At 42.3% G+C, this 23,287-nt stretch overlaps 1 protein-coding gene across 6 annotated transcripts in view; it reads left to right on the plus strand.

The window, feature by feature from the left end:
• CPNE3 (copine 3) overlaps positions 1 to 23,287 on the plus strand; it is a 102,536-nt gene that overhangs the window by 43,408 nt on the left and 35,841 nt on the right. For all 6 annotated transcript variants that reach the window (XM_056522282.1, XM_056522284.1, XM_056522283.1 and 3 more), the window contains 4 exons: positions 7,629 to 7,768; positions 16,004 to 16,183; positions 20,347 to 20,421; positions 22,571 to 22,642. In XM_056522282.1, coding sequence (XP_056378257.1) covers positions 7,637 to 7,768; positions 16,004 to 16,183; positions 20,347 to 20,421; positions 22,571 to 22,642 — 459 coding nt within the window. In that variant the 5' untranslated portion in view covers positions 7,629 to 7,636. The remainder of the gene's footprint in view (positions 1 to 7,628; positions 7,769 to 16,003; positions 16,184 to 20,346; positions 20,422 to 22,570; positions 22,643 to 23,287) is intronic.

The following is a 23,287-nucleotide window of genomic DNA, read 5'->3' on the forward strand; positions in this document are numbered from 1 at the left end:
ACCCCAAATTTCCTATGCACTGACCTCTGCACCATCGTAGGCCATATACTGATAAACTATATAATATCAAGTGTTAGCCTATAAACCACTGTGAATAATGGAGTTTAGTATTGACCCCAGATTACTAAAAAAAAAAAAATACTAAATATAACCTACTATCATTTTTCATGCTGTCCAAACCACGGGCAGCATAAATCTGGTGCAGGCAGTGTGATCTCTGGACACTTAGGCCCCTTTCACACTGCCTGTATGCTCCGGCAAATTCGGCCGTCAAACTTTTTCTTTTTATTTATTTTTTGCATTTTGCTGGCCGTAATTTTGCTGGAGTATACAGGCAAATAACTGGTCCCGATGGACCCCATTGTATTCAATAGCAGCCGCTTTTTTTTATTTTTTTTTTGGGAGAGAAAAAAATGGAGAAAAGGACGGTGCAAGCACTATTTTTTTTCTCTGGCTTTTCTAGATCCTAAAATAATGGACTTCACACTGCCGGAGACAGCCAGCAGTGTGAACGTAGCCTTACTGTGATATGCTCAGGCATATTAGAGTAATCCTAGTTAAAGTGCAGCCAGGACCCCTGTAACTATCTATGGGGACGGGTCCCGGTGTCTGCTCTCCACTCCGCCAGTAATAAGTAACACGTCTCTCCCTAATACACAGATGGGGAGAGATGCGGCACTTCGGCCGGCCACGAAGTGGCGTCTGGGATCCGCATCCTATGACAAGTAACCGGGGTCACAGTGGCATTGTTAAAGGGGTACTCCGGTGAAAACCTTTTTTCTTTTAAATCAACTGGTGCCAGAAAGTTAAACATATTTGTAAATTGCTTCTATTAAAAAATCTTAATCCTTCCAGTACTTATTAGCTGCTGAATGCTACAGAGGAAATTCCTTTATTTTTGGAACACTGATGACATCACAAGCACAGTGCTCTCTGCTGACATCTCTGTCCATTTTAGCAACCGTGCATAGCACTAGGACAACAATAAATAAAGAGTTGTTATCATTATTATTATTATTATTATTATAACGTCAGCAGAGAGCACTGTGCTCGTGATGTCATCAGAGAGAATTCCAAATAGAAAAGAATTTCCTCTGTAGTATTCAGCAGCTAATAAGTACAGGAAGGATTAATATTTTTTAATAGAAGTAATTTACAAATCTGTTTAACTTTCTGGCACCAGTTGATTTAAAAGAAAAAACGTTTTTCACCGGAGTACCCCTTTAAACTATGATTACTCTAAAACACCCGAGCATATCAGAGTAATTCATAGTATCCCGGCATCGCACTGTCTGCACCATTTTAAGTTAAAACTGATGACAGGTTTCGTTTAAAGCATGGGTCTCAAACTGTGGCCCTCCAGATGTTGCAAAACTTCAACTCCCAGCATGCCCGGACAGCCAACGACTGAGATGCCACAGCCGAGTTTGGATAGGGGATAAGATGTCTAGGGTGTGAGTACTAAGGAGTAGTTTAAGGTTCATACAGCGGAAGTCCTGAGCGCAATTCCGTACAGGTAAATTCTGTAATGTTAGCATACCCTTAGAAGAGAATACAGAGCCACAGCGGGACCATATAATGACTGATGTGTAATACCTGCAATACAGACCCTTAGGGAGCATGCATGCAGGTTGACTGTAAGCATTAGGGCGCTATCACACTACAGATTTTCCAAGTGGAATTCAGCTTGGAGGATACAGTGCAGCAGCTTCCCATTGTTCTCAATGTGATTCTGCTGCATCATTCATACTATGGAATTTCCGCTGCAAACGTTCCGCTGAGGAAATTCAGGCCCCCGGACGCGAATGAATGTGAAATCTGCTCTGAAATGCATTACAGTCTATTGAGACTGCACATCTCTGAGAGGTCCTAGTGCCGGCTTGTTTTGCTGGTCCCTGCTCTAGATGGAATCTCTGCTCAGAATATTTCAGGGGGTGGAGATTCCATAATGTGAATGAGCCCTAAGTCCTTACTATCATTCCTGCACAATAATTGGGCTCCAATGAATCCAAAGTAATAATGGATCACTTCCTCCTGACTTATCTCGGTGTCTGGCCAGATGAATATTGGAGACTGCGGTGTTCAGATTGTATAATTACAGAGAAGGGTAATGTGACTATAGTGCTGGAACGATTTACGCTTTTATGTACTGACATAAAAAAACAGAACTCCTCCAGACCTGACAATGAGCCAGCAATCTAATGCGCAGGGTGTGGTGCACATCTATCATTTAATGGTTCTATTTACTAACATAAATAATTCGGTTTATAAAGCTTTTAGAGATACCTTTTAGAGTTTTATGATGGTTACCACTGCAGATATCTTAAATTTGGAGTCTCTAGTGTAAGCCCCCAGTGAATTGGGAAGGTGGAGAAATTAGAAGCTTTGTCAAATCAGTGGTCTACAGAGGTCCTCCACCTTTTAGGGGAAGTACTGGTTTGGCTATGAATCCCCAGTTGACCTTGACATAGTAGGAAGCCTCCTAATACCCTCAAGTTACAATATTAATTGGTTCCAGGACGACCATTGTATGTTGAAACCATTGTATGTTGAAACCAGAACTCTATGGAAACCTGGTAATTGGTTCTGAAGCCACCAAAATGTCATCCAAAAATAGGAAAAAGTGAGGAATAAAGATAAATAAGTAGATAACTAATATAGATAAAGCAAATCCTTATATATAAAAGTAAGAAAGATCTGCTGGGAGCTGTAAATCACTGTCTATGTCAGTGTTTCCCAACCAAGGTGCCTCCAGCGGTTGCAAAACTACAACTCCCAGCATGCCCGGACAGCCAAAGGCTGTCCGGGCATGCTGGGAGTTGTAGTTTTACAACAGCTGGTGGCAACCTTTTTAGGAAACATTGGTCTATGTAGAGGACAGGAGCTTCTTCAGGGTCCTGTACAGTACACGCAATGTCCTAAAAAAAAGGAAAATGGAGCCGCCCTCACCTGGTGTCCAAAGGAGCAGCTAACCCTGGCACAGGTAGAAGAGTACAGAACATGTAATACCTCCCTGTACTGTAGGGGGCGCTACCAGACACCAGTCAGTGCATGCACTTCAGTAATACAGGGGTTTTACCAGTGAAATATCCATTCTGATTGGTCAGTTCTTCCAGCCATTGACACGTTTCTCAGATTCCATAGCATTGTATGTTGAGTCTGGTTTCAAGTTACGATGGTCCAGAAAAGACTATTTTATGTTGAAACTGTTGTATGTTGAGGCCATTGTAAGTTGAGGGATCACTGTACCGTGTTTTCCAAACAGTCTATTGTCATTCTGGTGGTGCATGTGGCTGGCCATGTGGTTTTTCCTAGATGTGGTAACTCTATTGTGCAAACGTTCCCTAAAAGAAGTCTGCTTCTTATATACAGTAGGAGAAGTTGATCCAGCAATGTGGAAAAACGATATCCAGCTTTATTGAAGACACATGGTAAAATCTTCAGCATATCAATAAACGTGTTTCAGGAGCATGTGCCTGAAACGCGATGGATAATATGCTGACGATTGCTGTACCTGATTTTACTGTGTGTCTTCAATAAAGCTGGATATCGTTTCCACATTAATGGATCAACTTCTTTGTTCAAGACATAGTGCATTCGGCTGAATGCAAATCCATGCACAAGTACACAGTGTGGTGAGCTGGACAAGGGACTCTGTTGTACTTCTTATATACAGTACCTGAGGTTCTGCATTGTTGAGATCGTGAGGATTCCTCCTGCCTGCTAGTTTAAGACACTATTAAAGGAACTGTCTGGAGAATTAATGTTAAAAGAGCTGGGATAAAAGAAAGGAGAAAAAAACAACTGTACTCACCTGTTGCTGATCCCCCACCGGTGTTATTCTCCGATGCTAAGCATTTCCTGCTCTCTCAACAAATAGGAAATGCTTACTCAAGAAATCACTGTCTGTAGCGGTGCCCCCCCCCCCCCCATCTGTGTCGAAATAAGAGCAGGAAGCGGGACAGCGGAGAACAACACTGTTGGAACGGCACCAGTGGGGGATGAGAGGAAGAGGAGTACAGTTTTTTCCCTTTTTATCCCACACTGAGCTTTTTTTTTTTAAAGAAATTAATTTTCTGGTAAACCCCTTTAATATTTAGTCATGAAATATTTTATCATAGATACCGTATTTATCGGGGTATACCACGCACCGGCCTATAACACGCATCCTCATTTTACCAAGGATATTTGGGTAAAAAAAGTTTTTTACCCAAATATCCATGGTAAAATGAGGGTGCGTGTGTGTGCATGTGTATACCCCCCCAGGATACACCCCCAGGAAAGGCTGGGGGAAAGGGGCCGTCGCTGCCCGCTTCTCTCCCCCTGCCTTGCCTGGGGTCTAGAGCCCTGCTGCCGGCCCTTCACTCCCCCTGGCTATCGGCGCCGCTGCCCGTTCTGTCCCCCTGACTATCGGTCCCCCATTGCCGGCGCCGATAGCCAGGGGGAGAGAAGCGGCGCCGACAGCCAGGGGGAGAGAAGGGGCAGCGGCACCCATTGCCGGCGCCGCTGCCCCGTTGCCTCCCCCCATCCCCGGTTGCATAATTACCTGTTGCCGGGGTCGGGTCCGCGCTGCTTCAGGCCTCCGGTGTGCGTCCCCTGCGTCGTTGCTATGCGCTGCACGGCGCGGCGCACTGACGTCATGGTATTTTATATAGATGTATCACAGTGAAAAACAGAAGCGCCTCACAAGGTCTGAGTGTTTGTATATCATTCCCGATACAGTTTATCCTGAAGGTCAGCAAAACTCCTGAACCACGAATGTTTAGAAGTTTGGTAGCAGCTGTATTCTCCTTGTAAGGCTATGTTCACATGGTGGGATACTTGCAGAATATTCGCTGGAAAACACGGGCGGACATTCCGTCAATAGCAGGCGCTGGCGGAAAATGCCGGTGCTAGGACTGCTCCACAGTCTCCACACACGGCAATGCATTTCCAGGCAGATTCTGCAGAAAGAAGTGACCTGTCAATTCTTTCTGTGGAGGCCGGAATCTGGATTTCTACAGCAGATGTTTCCGCGGCATGTATGATGCAGAAAAATCCCATTGAAAACAATGGGACTCTGCTGCAACAGAATTTCCATTGGTCCCCCAGATTCCACTTGGAAATTCTGTTTTGTGAACATGGCCTAAGGGAGATGTTGTTGTAAAGAGGGCGATAAGGATCCGTAAAAATTACCGTATTTTTCGCCCTATAGGACGCACCCAATTTATAGGTGCAAAATCTAAAAAAATAAAGATTTTGAACACAATAGTGGTCTTCAACCTGCGGACCTCCAGATGTTGCAAAACTACAACTCCTAGCGTGCCCGGACAGCCGTTGGCTGTCCGGGCATGCTGGGAGTTGTAGTTTTGCAACATCTAGAGGTCCGCAGATTGAAGACCACTGCATAGGAGGTAATACTCACGTGTCCCCGCCGCTCCGGACCCGTCACCGCAGCCCTGGATGTCGCTCCATCGCTGTCGCCGTGTCCCCGTCGCTCCGGAACGTCTCTTCTGCCGGCCGGGTATCCTCGCTCTCCGTCGCCGCCATCATGTCGTTACGCACGCCGACGCACGTACGCGACGACGTGATGACGAGGAAGGAGAGCGCCGGCCATACAGGGGAGCCCTGAACGGAGAAGACACCGAGGAGGCAGGTAAGGTCCCTCCCGGTGTCCTGTAAGCACTAACCCGGCTATTCAGTCGGGCTGTTCGGGACCGCCGCGGTGGTCCCGAACAGCCCGACTGAACAGCCGGGTTAGTGTCACTTTCCCTTCAGACGCGGCGGTCAGCTTTGATTGCCGCGTCTGAAGGGTTAATACAGGGCATCACCGCGATCGGTGATGTCCTGTATTAGCCGCGGGTCCCGGCCGTTGATGGCCGCAGGGACCGCCGCGATAGGGGTGTATTCTCCGTATAAGACGCACCAACTTTTTCCCCCCAGTTTTGGGGAAGAAAAAGTGCGTTTTATACGGCGAAAAATACGGATTGTATGTAATGTGTGACAGCAGGGATGTGCGCAGACATTTCTGAGGGGCAGGGGCTCAAGTAGAAAAAGGGCACTTCTCATTATAAAAAAAAAAAAAAGTTGGTAAAAACCTTACATATATTAACACAACATAATTCCTGAGGTAAGGGACCTCCGGCAATCATGTCAGCTGAATGGGACCCACATCACTCCACGGAGGTCCCAATCAGTAAGGGCATCATAGGGCAGAGGCATTAATAGGGCAGGGGCTCAAGCCCCCTTTTGAGTCTGTGTGCACGTCCCTGTGTGACGGGGTTTGACAGATTACAGACTGAGGTTCCAGTTGTAATCCCAGAGGCCATAAATCTAATAACAACTTGTTACCTATTAACATGTGCTTGATTGAAACCGGAGATTGTGCCCAAATAACCCAGAAGAGTTACCATCCTCCCAGTATACACTGGTCAATGATTGATATATAGGGAGGCCTCCTGTCTCTTCCCCTCTCACAGACCGCTTTGTAATAAAACCGCTAGAACAATACGGCTAAATTACAGTTTACACAGTGTATTATGCTTTGTTTTACCATAGGTTTTCACAATGGGAGCAATAACACTAATAGAAAGCAATGCTACATCTTTAAGCATTTCATTTATTTATTAATTTTTTTAATGAAACTTCACTGGCATTTTATGGACAAATGTATTTTATGAACATCAGGTTTTTGCCTGAGATTTTCAAGTGTTTTGGAGCATTTATGCATAAAAATGTGTTAAAGGGTACCTCTCATCAAATAAAGTTTTGATATATTTTAGATTAATGAATGTTGAATAACTTTCCAATAGCATGTTAATGAAAAATATGCTTCTTTCTATTGTATTTTTCCCGATCAGTCCTGTCAGCAAGCATTTCTGACTCATGCTGGAGTCCTAAACACTCAGAGCTGCCAGCCTGCTTTGTTCACAGCCAAACAGGCTGTGAACAAAGCAGGCTGGCAGCTCTGAGTGTTCTCCTTTGTGAACAAAGCAGACTGGCAGCTCGTAGTGTTTAGGACTCCAGCATGAGTCTGAAATGCTTGCTGCCAGGACTGGTAGGGAGACCCCTAGTGGTCATTTCTTCAAAGTGGAAAATTAAATAGAAAGAAGCATATTTTTTAATAACATGCTATTGGAAAGTTATTCTGCATACATTAATCTATAATATATCAAAAGTTTTTTTGATGAGAGGTACCCTTTAAAAAAATGCCATATTATGTCCAAGTAGCATGCACCTAAATCTATAGTAGATCAGAATTTGTAGAGTTAGGCTACGTTAGCCATGAAAAAAAACTGTGCAAACAGCAAAATGGCTAAAAAAGAGGCTCAAAAAACAGTATGTGAACATGGCCTTATATGGTTTCTAGGGTTGGAAAAAGACATTTGTGTCATCTAGTTGAGCTTATGTGACACATGTATCACACACATAATGCGCACGGTTTATTTGGAACGCTGGTTTTTTTCTCAAGCTTGATATCAATCGCTTGTATTTCTCCTATATAATCCACGGAGGGCCTAAAATGGACTGCATTATAAAGGTGGAATACAAACGATTGATATAAAACTTGAGAAATAAACAACGTTCCAAATAAACCGTGCATTGTGGGGCTGAATATTTATCTCTAACCATCTTCTCTTTTATTTCAGGATTTCAGATGGCTGCACAATGTGTAACTAAAGTGGAACTAAGCATTTCTTGTGAACATCTGCTGGACAAAGATGTTGGGTCCAAATCCGATCCATTATGTCTCCTCCTCATGAACACAAGTGGCCAGCAATGGTTTGAGGTATTCCTTTTTACGTAAAATATTTGATACTCTTGATATTTATAAAGACTTTAAGGCATAGAGTCTGCAAGCTTGGTAACCTCAGCTATCTTTAAAGGGGTATTCCAGGAAAAAAAATTGTTTTTATATCAATTGGCTCCAGAAAGTTAAAAAGATTTGTAAATTACGTCTATTAAAAAATCTTAATCCTTCCAATAATTATCAGCTGCTGAAGTTGGGTTGTTCTTTTCTGCCTGGCAACAGTGCTCTCTGCTGACATCTCTGTTTGTCTCGGCAACTGCACAGACTAGAAGAGGTTTGCTATGGGGATTTGCTTCTACGCTGGACAGCTTCCCGAGACAGGTGTCATCAGAGATTACTTAGACTGAAAAGAACAACTCAACTTCAGCAGCTCATAAGTACTAAAAGGATTAATATTTTTTTAATAGAAGTAATTTACAAATCTGTATAACTTTCTGGAGCCAGATTATAGTTTTTTTCCTGGATAACCCCTTTAAGTCAATACTAGGCACATAGGGATTGCGGTCACTGGAATCGCAGCAACACAATGAAAATCATTACAACATAAAGAGAACCTGACATCTTTTTCATGCTGCAAGGAATCATATAAGCCGGGAACAGGGCTCTGAATCACTGGGGCAGTCCATAGGTTTCTTATGAAGACAACCCCTATCCTTATGCCTGGCATGTACTACAGTGGTCCCTCAAGTTATAATATTATTTGGTTCCAGGACGACCATTGTATGTAGAAACCATTCTATCATGAGACCATAACTCTAGGGGAACCTGCTAATTTGTTCTGAAGCAAGAATTAGGAAAAGTGAGGATTTAAGAAAAATTAAGTAGATAACTAATACAGATAAAGCAAGTCCTTACATATAAAAGCAAGAAAGATCTGCTGGGAGCTGTAAATCACTGTCTATGTAGAGGACAGAAGCTTCTTCAGGGTCCTGTCCTAAAAAAGTAATGCTTAAACCACACAAGAAAAAGAGGCCCCAACTACAATAAGCACGCACGCCCAAACAAGTAGATATGTGGTGCCTTGGGGGGGGGGGGGTGTATGGCAGTTGGGGTGTTGCTATGCAGTATATTGAGGGTGTAATTAACTCTTGTCAGTCGTGACGCCAGGGTGAGGGTTAATACTGTATAGCTTGGCCTATCGCCACCCTTCCCAAAAGCAATAGGGAGATGTAGAATAATGAAATTATCACAACCAGAGCTTTGCTGAAAACTTCTGGAAACTTTACTGAATATTTTCTGTAACATGGGATAACAGGAACAGTCCTTATAACAAAGGCTATATGCAGCTTAGCAGAGATTGACGTATGGTTGGGACTTTTGTAAGTTCTTTAGCTTAGTAGGATTTTGTTAAGCACAGATCCGCTGGATTTAGGGGTTTGTTAAGAGCCAGTGATCCTGCTACAATTAGCGGGGAAGTTGTAAGAACTCACTGTTTGATTCAGGCTTTGGCCCAGTAGTTGCCGTATACAGCTGCGCAGATCTTTTCTCATCAGCAACCCACGGGGAAAGAGAGATTATTGGACGCAGCTCCCTTATATGGGCAGGGGCTGGCCGTTTTAGGATTGGTCCATACCATCTGTCATTCACCGTTACAAAGTGTTATGGGTAATCACATGACCCATGAACCACCAAAGGTCCTTTTACCTACCATAGAGTTCCGAAGCCTCGTCACATGACCCGAAGGCCCTGCGACACTATGCAGGTAATAACATATTATATACAGTATTTACACACTTAATTTAACACCATATTAACTAGATGAGGGGTGACTAGGGGATGACTAGGGAGGCGGACCCCCACAGTTCCTAGGAACTCTGACTTTGGGGACCCCCAACCAAGGTACGGTATGCAATACGGTACCGGGCCACCACAGATAACTGAATTCCTGTATTAGTACAAACAGTATAATTTTATTGAATAGCCAACACATACAAAAACAGTAAAATCACTTAAAAAGATGCCCTATAACCAGGACACCATGACAATAAAATTATACTGTTTGTACTAATACAGGAATTCAGTTATCTATTTGTTTGGGTGTGCATGTTTATTGTAGTTGGGGCCTCTTTTTCTTGTGTGGTTTAATTGTTACTTTGCCCACTGCATGCACCCCTATATGTTTATACATTGTGCGGAGCCCCCCCACATTCTCAATTTCCCTAAAAAAGTAATGCAGCCGACCTCACCTGGTGTCCAAAGGAGCAGCTATTCCTGGCACAGGTAAAGAGTAGTACAGAACATGTAATACCTCCCTGTAATGTAGGGGGCGCTACCAGACACCAGTCAGTGCATACACTTCAGTAATACAGGGGTTTACCAGTGAATGTCCCTTCTGATTGGTCAGATCTTCCAGCCATTGACACATTTCGCAGATCTGGACTGTCTGTACATTGTATGTTGAGTCTGGTTTCAAGTTACAATGGTCCAGAAAAGACCATTGTATGATGAAAATACTGTAACCTGGGGCCATTGTTGAGCAATCACTTTTACTACTTTAGCCTGTGGGGATCAGAGCAGGGGAAGTGGATGGCCAGATGTGGCTTTTACAGTCGATCTTAGGGGATTATAGAGGTTGGACCTGTGGGGATCAGAAGACAAGAGTGATCTTTTCGTGAATGAAGATCATATAAATCGAGTCTGGGACCTCCACAACCTGTAAAACCAGTTTGGCCTTTAGCTGCGCTGTTACAGAAATTCTCTGATCCAATATTCTAAGCAAAAGGACATTTAATGCAATATACCTCTGTTGAGAATATGTTGTCAGATGATTCTGTTAAGGGGTAGGGTCCCACGTGCCGTATTGTGCTGTGTATTTGCTGCTGCGTGTTTCCTTACCTATTGAAGTCAATGGGTAGGAAAATACCCAGCTGCAAATACGCAGCAAAATACGGCACTTCGGACTTCACCTTTAGGGTACGTTCACACGAGCGGATTTTTTTGCGGGTTTTCTGCAGTGGAATTTACGCTGCAGAAAATCCGCTGCATTCCCTACTGACTTCAATGGAGCTTGCGGTTGATTTTCCGCAGCGTAAATTTCGCCACGGAAAATCTGCTGCGGACAGCCGAGAAGAGCTCGCCCTCTTTCAAATATGCAGCGGAAAACCTGCAAAAAAATCCGCCCATGTGAACGTACCCTTAGGGTGTATTCACACTTACGGTATCCTGCGCATATTTGAAGCTGCAGATTTTATGCTGCAGAGATCAATGAAACTAAATGACTGAACACAGCATAAAATCTGCAGCTTCAAATCCTGCGCATCAAATATGCACAAGATAGTGTACGTGTGAGTACACCCCAGCTAAAATCCTGCCCCTTGGGTTATTATTAGAAGAAAACAACACAAGCAAGCTGTGTGCACACCCAAATGTATCGCTCAGATAAGTAGACTTATATTATCAAAAAGCCATAGAAAACACACAATATAATAAAATAATTTAAAGGGGTTATCCAGGAAAAAACTTTTTTATATATATATCAACTGGTTCCAGAAAGTTAAACAGATTTGTAAATTACTTCCATTAAAAAATCTTAATCCTTTCAGTACTTATGAGCTTCTGAAGTTGAGCTGTTCTTTTCTGTCTAAGTGCTCTCTGATGACACCTGTCTCGGGAACCGCCCAGTTTAGAAACAAATCCCCATAGCAAACCTCTTCTACTCTGTGCAGTTCCCGAGACAAGCAGAGATGTCAGCAGAGAGCATTGTTGCCAGACAGAAAAGAACAACTCAACTTCAGCAGCTGATAATTATTGAAAGGATTAAGATTTCTCAATAGAAGTAATTTACAAATCTGTTTAATTTTCTGGAGCCAGTTGATATATAAAAAAAAGTTTTTTTTCCTGGAATACCCCTTTTAAATCGAAAAGGATAAGCCAATTGATCCAAGGGGCCTCTATGATATCATAGCCTCACAGTAATGCTGTGCATCGCATATATACATAAATCAGTGTTTTCCAAACAGTGTGTCTCCAGCTGTTGCAAAACTACAACTCCCAGCATGCCCGGACAGCCAAAGGCTGTCCGGGCATGCTGGGAGTTGTAGTTTTGCAACAGCTGGAGACACTCTGTCTGGGAAACACCAACATAAATATGGTAGATCTAACAAGACTACAGCAAGTATATCTTAATGATTCATTAATAAAATATTACTTATAATATTCAGCGTTCTAGAGTGATTGAGCCAGTGTTTCCCAACCAGTGTGTCTCCAGCTGTTGCAAAACTACTACTGCCAGCATGCTGGGAGTTGTAGTTTTGCAACAGCTGGAGGCACACTGGTTGGGAAACACTGGATTGAGCATTATTTACAGTTTTGCATTTTGTATCTTCTAGTCGTGTGCTGGTAATTAGAGATGAGCGAACTTACAGTAAATTCGATTCGTCCCGAACTTCTCGGCTCGGCAGTTGATGACTTATCCTACGTAAATTAGTTTAGCCTTCAGGTGCTCCGGTGGGCTGGAAAAGGTGGATACAGTCCTAGGAGACTCTTTCCTAGGACTGTATCCACCTTTTCCAGCCCACCGGAGCACCTGAAGGCTGAACTAATTTACGTAGGATAAGTCATCAACTGCCGAGCCGAGAAGTTCGTGACGAATCGAATTTACTGTAAGTTCGCTCATCTCTACTGGTAATAAATGTTATTTATCAAGATAATTTCCTGGGGCACTTTGCGTGTGTGAGTCATAATTTATACACTCATTACAAGAATGCTGTTCCTAAAGGGATTATTTTAGTTGTTCACGCAAGATCCTGCTTTTTCGGTCTAATAGTATCTAGAGGAAGGCCTACGCACAGACTTTGTTGCGTCACTGCTGCCCTTTATTGAGACGCTCGATACTTAAAGGGGTACTCCACTGGAAAACTTTTTTTTTTTAAATCAACTGGTGCCAGAAAGTTAAACAGATTTGTAAATTACTTCTATTTAAAAATCTTAACCCTTCCAGTACTTATCAGCTGCTGTATGCTCCACAGGAAGTTCTTTTCTTTTAGAATTATTTTCAGTCTAACCACAGTGCTCTCTGCTGACACCTCTGTCCATGTCAGGAACTGTCCAGAGAAGGAGCAAATCCCCATAGCAAACCTATCCTGCTCTGGAACGTTCCTGTCATGGACAGAGGTGTCAGCAGAGAGCACTGTGGTCAGATAGAAAGGAAATTCAAAAAGAAAAGAACTTCCTGTGGAGCACACAGCAGCTGATTATTACTGGAAGGATTAAGATTAAATAGAAGTAATTTACAAATCTTTTTAATTTTCTGGCACCAGTTGATTTAAAAAAAAAAAGTTTTCCAGAGGAGTACCCCTTTAACGCCTAAACGTACTTAATGCACCAGGACGAACATTTACGTCCTGTACATGACCGTGAGCATTGGAGCGATAGCAGCCAGGGACTCGCTGGTAATGGTAGACATCCGCGATGGTGGAGCATACAGCAGCTGATAAGTACTGGAAGGATTAAGATTTTTAAATAGAAGTAATTTACAAATATGTTTAACTTTCTGGCAACAGTTGATTTAAAAGTAAATGTTTTCCAGTGGAGTAACCCTTTTAAATGTGTGTTCTGCCACCTAGGGCAGGGCCTGAGAGGGTGGAGCATGATATGGCATGTGACATTAGACATAACCCAATGGGACAGATTTACTAAACCATACACTAGACCAGTGGTCTTCAACATGCAGACCTCCAGATGTTGCAAAACTACAACTCCCAGCATGCCCGGACAGCCGTTGGCTGTCCGGGCATGCTGGGAGTTGTAGTTTTTGAAACATCTGGAGGTCCGCAGGTTAAAGACCACTGCACTAGACAATCTCTAAGAATGTGCAAGATTTTTCACCATTAAAGGAATTTTACCATGAAGATAAATAGGTCTCTGCTGATGATTTATGTGAGATTAAATACAAATAATTATCAGTAAAATATTATTTTTGAAAGGCGGCCCTACCAATATATGCTGGATGCTCTGTTGTTGCTTGTTGCCATGGAAAACACCCGGTAGGCAGTTCTCTCTTCTAGTGAGGCATGTTCAGTTGCTCAGTTCTCCTCATACATACAAGGCTGGTTCTGCCTATAGGCAAAATAGGCAGCCGCCTAAAGCGCTCTCTTGATGGGGGCGCCGATCTGCCCACTGCAAGAAAGCTAGTAGCCAGCATCCAAAGCACCTGCTGCTTAGGTGAAGCACCCACCCAGCCAGCCCCACAGTTGCACCCCACTTCTCTCCCGTACCATAATAATCTGCATTCTTTTGCCTGCTGGAGCGCAGTGTCACCTCCGAGGAAGACAGGCAGGTCAGGTCCGTGCTGCATCCTGACATCACACACGCCTCCATACATCCGTCTCAACCATAACCCCAGTAGTAAGGAGATAACATGAGGAGGAGGTTTGTTACTGTGTGTCACCCCAGTAGTAAGGAGATTACATGAGGAGGAGGTTTGTTACAGTGTTTCACCCCAGTAGTAAGGAGATTACATGAGGAGGAGGTTTGTTACAGTGTTTCACCCCAGTAGTAAGGAGATTACATGAGGAGGAGGTTTGTTACAGTGTGTCACCCCAGTAGTAAGGAGATTACATGAGAAGGAGGTTTGTTACAGTGTTTAACCCCAGTAGTAAGGAGATTACATGAGGAGGAGGTTTGTTACAGTGTGTCACCCCAGTAGTAATGAGATTACATGAAGAGGAGGTTTGTTACAGTGTGTCACCCCAGTAGTAAGGAGATTACATGAGGAGGAGGTTTGTTACTGTGTGTCACCCCAGAAGTAAGGAGATTACATGAGGAGGAGGTTTGTTACAATGTGTCACCCCAGTAGTAAGGAGATTACATTATGAGGAGGTTTGTTACAATGTGTTACCCCAGTAGTAAGGAGATTACATGAGGAGGAGGTTTGTTACTGTGTGTCACCCCAGTAGTAAGGAGATTACATGAGGAGGAGGTTTGTTACAGTGTGTCACCCCAGTAGTAAGGAGATTACATGAGGAGGAGGTTTGTTACAGTGTGTCACCCCAGTAGTAAGGAGATTACATGATGAGGAGGTTTTTTACTGTGTGTCACCCCAGTAGTAAGGAGATTACATGAGGAGGAGGTTTGTTACATTGTGTCACCCCAGTAGTAAGGAGATTACATGAGGAGGGGCTTTGTTACAGTGTGTCACCCCTGTAGTAAGGAGATTACATGAGGAGAAGGTTTATTACAGTGTGTCACCCCAATAGTAAGGAGATTACATGATGAAGAGGTTTGTTACAGTGTGTCACCCCTGTAGTAAAGAGATTACATGATGAAGAGGTTTGTTACAGTGTGTCACTCCAGTAGTAAGGAGATTACATGAAGAGGTTTGTTACAGTGTGTCACCCCAGTAGTAAGGTAATTACATGATGAAGAGGTTTGTTACAGGGTGTCACCCCTGTAGTAAGGAGATTACATGAGGAGGTTTGTTACAGTGTGTCACCCCTGTAGTAAGGAGATTACATGAGGAGGTTTGTTACAGTGTGTCACTCCAGTAGTAAGGAGATTACATGAGGAGGTTTGTTACAATGTGTCACCCCTGTAGTAAGGAGATTACATGAGGAGGTTTGTTACAGTGTGTCACTCCAGTAGTAAGGAGATTACATGAGGAGGTTTGTTACAGTGTGTCACTCCAGTAGTAAGGTGGGGCACGTCAAAGGACGGAGCCAATGGGCGGCAAAATTCCTTTCACCTAGAGTGGCAAAAATCCTTGCACCAGCCCTGCACACACAGTGAATAAACAGTCAAATAGACTGCAGAATACAGCTGCTACACTGCATACAGTTCACATACATACTGTATGAGAGAGTCTGGCTGTCTGACTGAATATTCACTGGCCAGCATGAGGTAATTATAAATGATGTACGGCTTTAGATCCATATTACAGGCTGTACCGCTAAATTCACTGGTCAGGAGGGGAGGGGGGAGGATATTATTCCTATAATAACACTGTGAGGAAAGAGATAACTTTACCATTATGAAGATTAGGTTCTCCTGATGGATGACTCTCGCCCACCACACATAAATATATTTGTATGCATAGACACAGTATTGTTACATGCTGATATATGCCAGCATTTCGAAATAATTAAATGAGTCATTAAATGGCAAAAATAACTTTGTATGAATTTATATTAATAGCCGTAATGTAAAATAAGATACTGTAACCCCACATATAAGCATTATGGGGGATAATCATATCATGCATATTCTTCTTTCTGACAGATTGATCGCACAGAAAGAATTCAGAATTGTCTGAATCCCAAATTCTGCAAGAGGTTTCTCATTGACTACTACTTTGAGATCGTCCAGAAGCTGAAGTTTGGGATATATGACATTGACAATAACACCTATGATCTGGCTGATGATGACTTCCTGGGAGAGTTTGAATGTACATTGGGACAAGTGAGTAACATTTATTTGTGCTAAATATCATCATGGTGACCAAGGTTTAGAGGGTGTGACACTATAACACCGTGTATTTGGGAGTTGTTTCCCCGCAGCCTAGTCTTATCACAGTATCTCCCAACTGGTGTGCCTCCAGCTGTTGCAAAACTACAACTCCCAGCATGCCCAGACAGCCGAAGGCTGTCTGGGTATGCTGTGAGTTGTAGTTTTGCAACAGCTGGAGGCACACCAGTTGGGAAACACTGTCTTAACATAGAATGCTGTCTTAACATAGAATCTTTACCGTGAGGACTGTGAATTTATGGAACGGTCTACCTCAGGAACTGGTCACAGCAGGAACAATTAACAGCTTTAAAACAGGATTAGATACATTCCTGGAACAAACTAACATTAATGCTTATGAAGAAATATAAAATCTCATCCCTTCCCCAATATCGCGCCACACCCCTACCCCTTAATTCCCTGGTTGAACTTGATGGACATATGTCTTTTTTCGACCGTACTAACTATGTAACTATGTAACTATGTAACTATGTAACTATGTAACTATGTAATGCGCCTTTTAATTTTGAAACTTTTTCCCTTTCAATTTGTGTAAATACATCTAAAAATGTTTTTATTTTTTTATTTATCTTTTTTATTTAAATTGTTTTAAAGATTTCATAAAAAAGACATTGAATTTTTCAAATAGACATTACATTTTTTTTTTCGCTTTTGCACAAGAATTGTGCATAAAATAGTCATTGATTTTTTTTCAAATTGAAATCAAATTTTTTTGCAAAAGAAATTGCATGAAGATTACCTTTAAAAAAAATTGTTGCCGCAGAAGTCTGAGACAGTGGAGTGAGCCTCTTTGTGGTCACAACATTTGTCCATCATATACAGACAGTTGCTTATTTTCCGCAAGGCCATCAAGGCCCAGGCTTAGGAGGCACACACATTTTACCACTGTAAAGGGGTACTCCAGTGGAAAACAAATGTTTTCAAATCAACTGGTGCCAGAAAGTTAAAGGGGTTCTCCGGTGAAGACTTTTTCAAAAAAGACTTTTTTATTTATTGTTGTCCTTAGTGGGATTTGAACCCAAGCCCCCAGCACGGCAAGTCAGTAGTGCTAACCACTGAGCCACCATGCTGCCCTTAGCATACATCTGCTATGCACGGTTGCTAAAATTGACAGAGATGTCAGCAGAGAGCACTGTGGTCGTGATGTCATCAGTGTTCCAAAAAGAAAGGAATTTCCTCTGTAGCATTCAGCAGCTAATAAGTACTGGAAGGATTAAGATTTTTTAATAGAAGTAATTTACAAATATGTTTAACTTTCTGACACAAGTTGAATTAAAAGAAAAAAGGTTTTCACTGGAGTACCCCTTTAAAGAGGTATTCCAGGAAAAAACTTTTATTTATTTATTTATTTATTTATTTTTTTTATATCAACTGGCTCCAGAAAGTTAACCAGATTTGTAAATTACTTCTATTAAAAAATCTTAATCCTTTCAAGGGTGCTTTCACACGGAGTAAATGAAGAGTAATTCACGCCGAAAAATTTACAGGCTGAAAAAATCATTTTATTTTTGCGTGAAATTTGTGGATAATTTGCACGCAATTCGCACGCAATTTGCGCGGAATTGCGTGCTGACATGGGGGGAGAAAGAAGTGAAAGGGTTTTCAGCCATTTCTGCGCAAATTGCGCGCAAATTCTGCGCAAATTGCACACGAATTGCCCGCGAAAACGATGCCAGGCGGCCTTTTTTTTACCATTGACTTCAATTGATTTCTGCTAGCGGATTCCGCTTGAAGAATGAACATGTCCTTTCTTCAAGTGGAACGGAATTCAGCGTCTGAATTCTGCTAGCAGAATTTCCGCAGTGTGAACAGGACAGCAGAAATAACATTAAAGTCAATGGGCAGAGGAGATGTGAATTAATTTGGAGCGGAGAATTCAAGAGAAATTACTCGAGTAAATTCCTCTTGAATTACTCCGTGTGAACGCACCCCAATAATTATCAGCTGCTGAAGTTGAGTTGCTCTTTTCTGTCTGGCAACAGTGCTCTCTGCTGACATCTCTGCTTGTCTCGGGAACTGCACAGAGTAGAAAAGGTTTGCTATGGGGATTTGCTTCTAAACTGGGCTGTTCCCGAGACACGTGTCATCAGAGAGCACTTAGACAGAAAAGAAAAGTTTTGCAACAGCTGGAGACACACTGTTTGGAAAACACTGATTTATGTATATATGCGATGCACAGCATTACTGTGAGGCTATGATATCATAGAGGCCCCTTGGATCAATTGGCTTATCCTTTTCGATTTAAAAGGGGTATTCCAGGAAAAAAAACTTTTTTTTATATATCAACTGGCTCCAGAAAATTAAACAGATTTGTAAATTACTTCTATTGAGAAATCTTAATCCTTTCAATAATTATCAGCTGCTGAAGTTGAGTTGTTCTTTTCTGTCTGGCAACAATGCTCTCTGCTGACATCTCTGCTTGTCTCGGGAACTGCACAGAGTAGAAGAGGTTTGCTATGAGGATTTGTTTCTAAACTGGGCGGTTCCCGAGACAGGTGTCATCAGAGAGCACTTAGACAGAAAAGAACAACTCAACTTCAGCAGGTCATAAGCACTGAAAGGATTAAGATTTTTTAATAGAGGTAATTTACAAATCTGTTTACCTTTCTGGAGCCAGTTGATAAATAAAAAAAAGTTTTTTTTCCCTGTATAACCCCTTTAAACAGATTTGTAAATTACTTCTATTTAAAAATTATAATCCTTCCAGTACTTGGCAGCTGCTGTATGCTCCAAAGGAAGTTGTATAGTTCTTTTCTGTCTGACCAGAGTGCTCTATGCCATGGGGATTTTCTTGTTCTCTGGACAGTTCCTGCCATGGACAGAGGTGTCAGCAGAGAGCACTGTGGTCAGACAGAAAAGAACTACACTACTTCCTCTGGAGCATACAGCAGCTGATAAGTACTGGAAGGATTAAGATTTTTTAAAAGAAGTAATTTACAAATCGGTTTAACTTTCTGGCACCAGTTGATTAGAAGAAAAAAAAAATTCTACTGGAGTACCCCTGTAAGATTAGGCACAGTGTCCTCTGCCTAGTGGGCTCTTTGCAGGATCTCTAGGTGGCTTCTGGGAATCGATTTTTCTGCAGCCAGCCCTGGAACAGACAGGATGGGTGAGTAAGGCTGTGTGGTGTGGAGTGGGGTCAGGTGGCCTGAGAGGAAGCTAGAAGGAGCTGTTCTTTTCGGGGACGGGTTGTATGCAGCGGCAAAAGGTGTGTGGGGGTGTGTGGTTAGGCGGTTGTTGGTGGACCCCAGCCCAGAGCGGCACTTTATCAGGAGGCAGCGTCTAGTTTCCCCATGCTGATCTGAGGAAGAAGGGAGTCCCCCTCGAAACGCGTTATCCACACTTTTATTATTTTTATAATTAAGCAATAAAGTTAAGATTCTACTCAAGGTCTATTTTTAGCCTTCTTTCTTCTATTCTGATGACCAAACGGGCAGCGCCAGGATAACTAAGGTCTTTTTCTCCTGCACCTGGACACATTTATTAGAACATAGTTGTTGCCATGGGACACAACAAGGATTCAAGTGACGTGACGCGTTTCGGCCCTACGGGCCGAAACGCGTCACGTCACTGAATCCTTGTTGTTTCCCATGGCAAATACTATGTTCTAATAAAGAAGTTCCTTTTTTTCACAAGTCAGCGCTGGACATTCTCTTCCTTTTGCATCTATAAAGATTGGTTCATATTATATTCGAGGCTTCCATACAGTACATAAAGACTTTCTCCAGAAGTATACCACCGACGGATGGCTGCAAAGTATATCATTCCATAGGCTCTAATGAAAACCTATTCCCATGTTTATATATTTAAAAATTTTTAGCTTTCTTTTATGCCTTTGTATACAAGAACAAAGCAGACCACACTTTGCTATACAGATAAAAGGAATATCAACATATGACAAAAATGCTCTTTTGGCTTCTACTTGGTATATGGAGCCTCATTGATCTGTCCACTGAGATTTTTTACCTTTTGTAATCAATAAATGTAATATGTGAACGGAGGCTAAGAATTAGAAAAGAAAATTGGAAAGAAGAGGACGGCCCATCGGCTTCTGCTGATTATTATTCATACATTTTTTTCTTTTATTTTTTTGTAAGATTGTCTCTAGTAAGAAGCTGACCAAACCTCTTGTACTGAAGAATGGGAGACCAGCGGGAAAAGGAACGATTACGGTATGGCGATTTTTATTTTCTGATGGTTTGCTTTGGGTTTTTTATTACAAAGATTTTTTGTGAAAGACCTGATTTATTTGTATTTGCTAAAGATTGCCTAAACAAAGGCTAATATTATGGGAGAAATCAGGATTTTATAACTACAATGCCACCCACTAAAATTGTCCTGAAATGTGAGCCCGGTGATGGAAGTGGATCGCACTTTTAGAATAAATATTTATAAAAAACAAAAAATGTTTATTTTATTTATCCTTTATTTATATGGCGCTTTTTGGAAACCTGCCACTGCAGTTTTTGAGCCAAGGCAAGAAGTACATTCAAATGGAATGAGAAATATAAAGATAGAACTTTACGTCTTCCTATTAGATAATTCACTTCTGACTTTGGCTCAAAAACTGCAGTGGCAGATGTCTGTGGTACCTTGGGGGTGTAGCTGTGCAGTGATGAAAGGGTGTTGGATTAACCCTTAACTGTCGTGACGCCAGGGTGAGGTTTCCTCTCTGTATATATATCCTACTGCCACCCGTCCCAGGAATGATAGGAAGGAATAAAGGATTGTCCACAACCGGAATTTTAGTAAACCGAAGATAACTTTACTGCAGATTTTATGCAGGTTAAATGTAATAACAGTCTTTACAGAGGACCGGACTTTTAGGCTCCTCACAGGTTTGGTTGAAACCTTTTAGTGAATAAGCTTTGATGCTTGATTCCGCTGTTCCACTGAACTTAGGGGTTTGGTTTCGGTTCAGTAGTCACGTAGGATTAGGATTGAGTTAGATTGAACTCACGGCTTTGTATTCGGCTGAAGTTAGCAGGCTTCAGGCCTAGATTTGCCTAGAAAGTATTCACGGAGCTTCTCTTTCTCTCTGCCAGTCCGGAACCCAAGAGCGCATGGAGCGAAGAGCGCGATCATTGGATACAGTGCCCTTATATCTGAAGGGGCAGGCTCAAAGCTTATTGGACCCCCAAACCTGTCAGTCCTATTACAAAGCATTGTGGTACATCACATGACATGAGCACCTGACCTGGAAGGTCCTTAACATTAGCAGAAAAATATAATTATTAATCATGTGACCTAAGGTCCTGGAAGGAATATTTACACTATACAATATACGAAATATAAATAAAATTATAGAAGGAAGAGGCGACTAGGGGTTATCCCCCCAATAGACTCCTATCAGGGCGGAGGAACTCTGACTTTGGGGACTTACTACACAAGGTACAGTACATGTACAGTATCGGGAGACCACAAGTCCAAAAAATGGCAGAAAATAAACCAGTGTGGAAATGTAGCCTAATGGTAGGGTTACACACAGCGCATACACAACGTATTTGACGCTGCAAGAAATCTGCCAGGCAGTGGGATATACGCTGCGTATGCATTAGGAGCAGACACAGGGCTTTCCCAGCTGCAGCCCTGTGTATGCAGTGAGGCTTGAAGGAGGCCAAGAGCACCGACATATCGGTTACACATGGTCTGCCTCCGAACCTTATTCCACACATAGGGTTGCAGCAGGGAAAGTAATTTAAATGCAAAATGTAAATCTGAAACATTAGTTGGGGTGATGCATTTGCCCAAATAGGCATAATTCAATAACAACTGGAGACTATAGGAAATACATTTTACCCATTACCGGTATAGCTTAAAGCGGTATTCCAGTTAAAAAAAAAACTTATTTTCATATTAACTGGCTCCAGAAAGATAAACAGATTTGTAAATTAATTCTGTAAAAAACAATCTTAATCCTTCCAGTACTTATCAGCTGCTGAAGTTGAGCTGTTCTTTTCTGTCTGACAACAGTGTTCTCTGCTGACACCTCTGTCTGTCTCAGGAACTGTCCAGAGCATGAGAGATTTGCTATGGGGATTTGCTCCTACTCTGGACACTTCCTAACACAGACAGAGGTGTCAGCAGAGAGCACAGTGGTCAGACAGAAAAGAGCTACTCAACTTCAGCAGCTGATAAGTACTGGAAGGATTAAGATTTTTTAATAGATGTCATTTACAAATCTGTTTAACTTTCTGGAGCCAGTTGATGGAATACCCCTTTTAACATGCTAGTAATTTGGGGGTGAAGGTTACCAACCCTGCAACCATTTAGACTATCAGGCATCCATTTTCATATATTTGTGTATTTCTTTCTTTCTAGATATTTGCAGAAGAAATAAAAGATAACAGAGTGGTGCAGTTCGAAGTTGAAGCAAGAAAACTGGACAAAAAGGTATTGGATCAAACCATATTAAATAATAATGTACAGTAAAAAGAGATGAGGAATGGCGCCCTGACATCAGCATTAAGCCACCCCAGCCCTGAGCTGAATTGTTATAATGGCAGTTTAGGGACAGCACTCAGGAGAATTGGTTATGTAATTATGGGCACTTTATGGTGGCGGCATACCTGCTGCCTCCGAACACATTACATACCGTATGTCTTGCTGGTGACTTAACATTCATCAAGCCAGAACAGGGCACACAATAGCCATCAGATTTTGCACCACAAAGTATTTTGCGCCCAGGGTAACTGCCCCTGTTGTTCACCCCAAATGTTTCACCACTGCGCCACTCCTAGGTGGATACAGTCCTAGGAGAGAGAGAGAGAGACAGACAGAGAGAGACAGACAGAGAGAGACAGACAGAGAGAGACAGACAGAGAGAGAGAGAGAGTCTTCTAGGACTGTATCCACCTTTTCCAGCCACCGGAGCACCTGAAAGCTGAACTAATTTATGCAGGATAAAGTCAGCAACCGCTGAGTCGAGAAGTTCGTGACAAATCGAATTACTGTAACTTCGCTCTCTAGTTGCCACTCTGCTGCACCAGCAGGAATAGGATAAAAAAACCATTTGTCATCAGAACAGAATATATTTGA

The sequence above is a fragment of the Hyla sarda genome, chromosome 5 (genome assembly GCF_029499605.1).
Source record: "Hyla sarda isolate aHylSar1 chromosome 5, aHylSar1.hap1, whole genome shotgun sequence".
Taxonomy (NCBI): Eukaryota; Metazoa; Chordata; class Amphibia; order Anura; family Hylidae; genus Hyla; species Hyla sarda.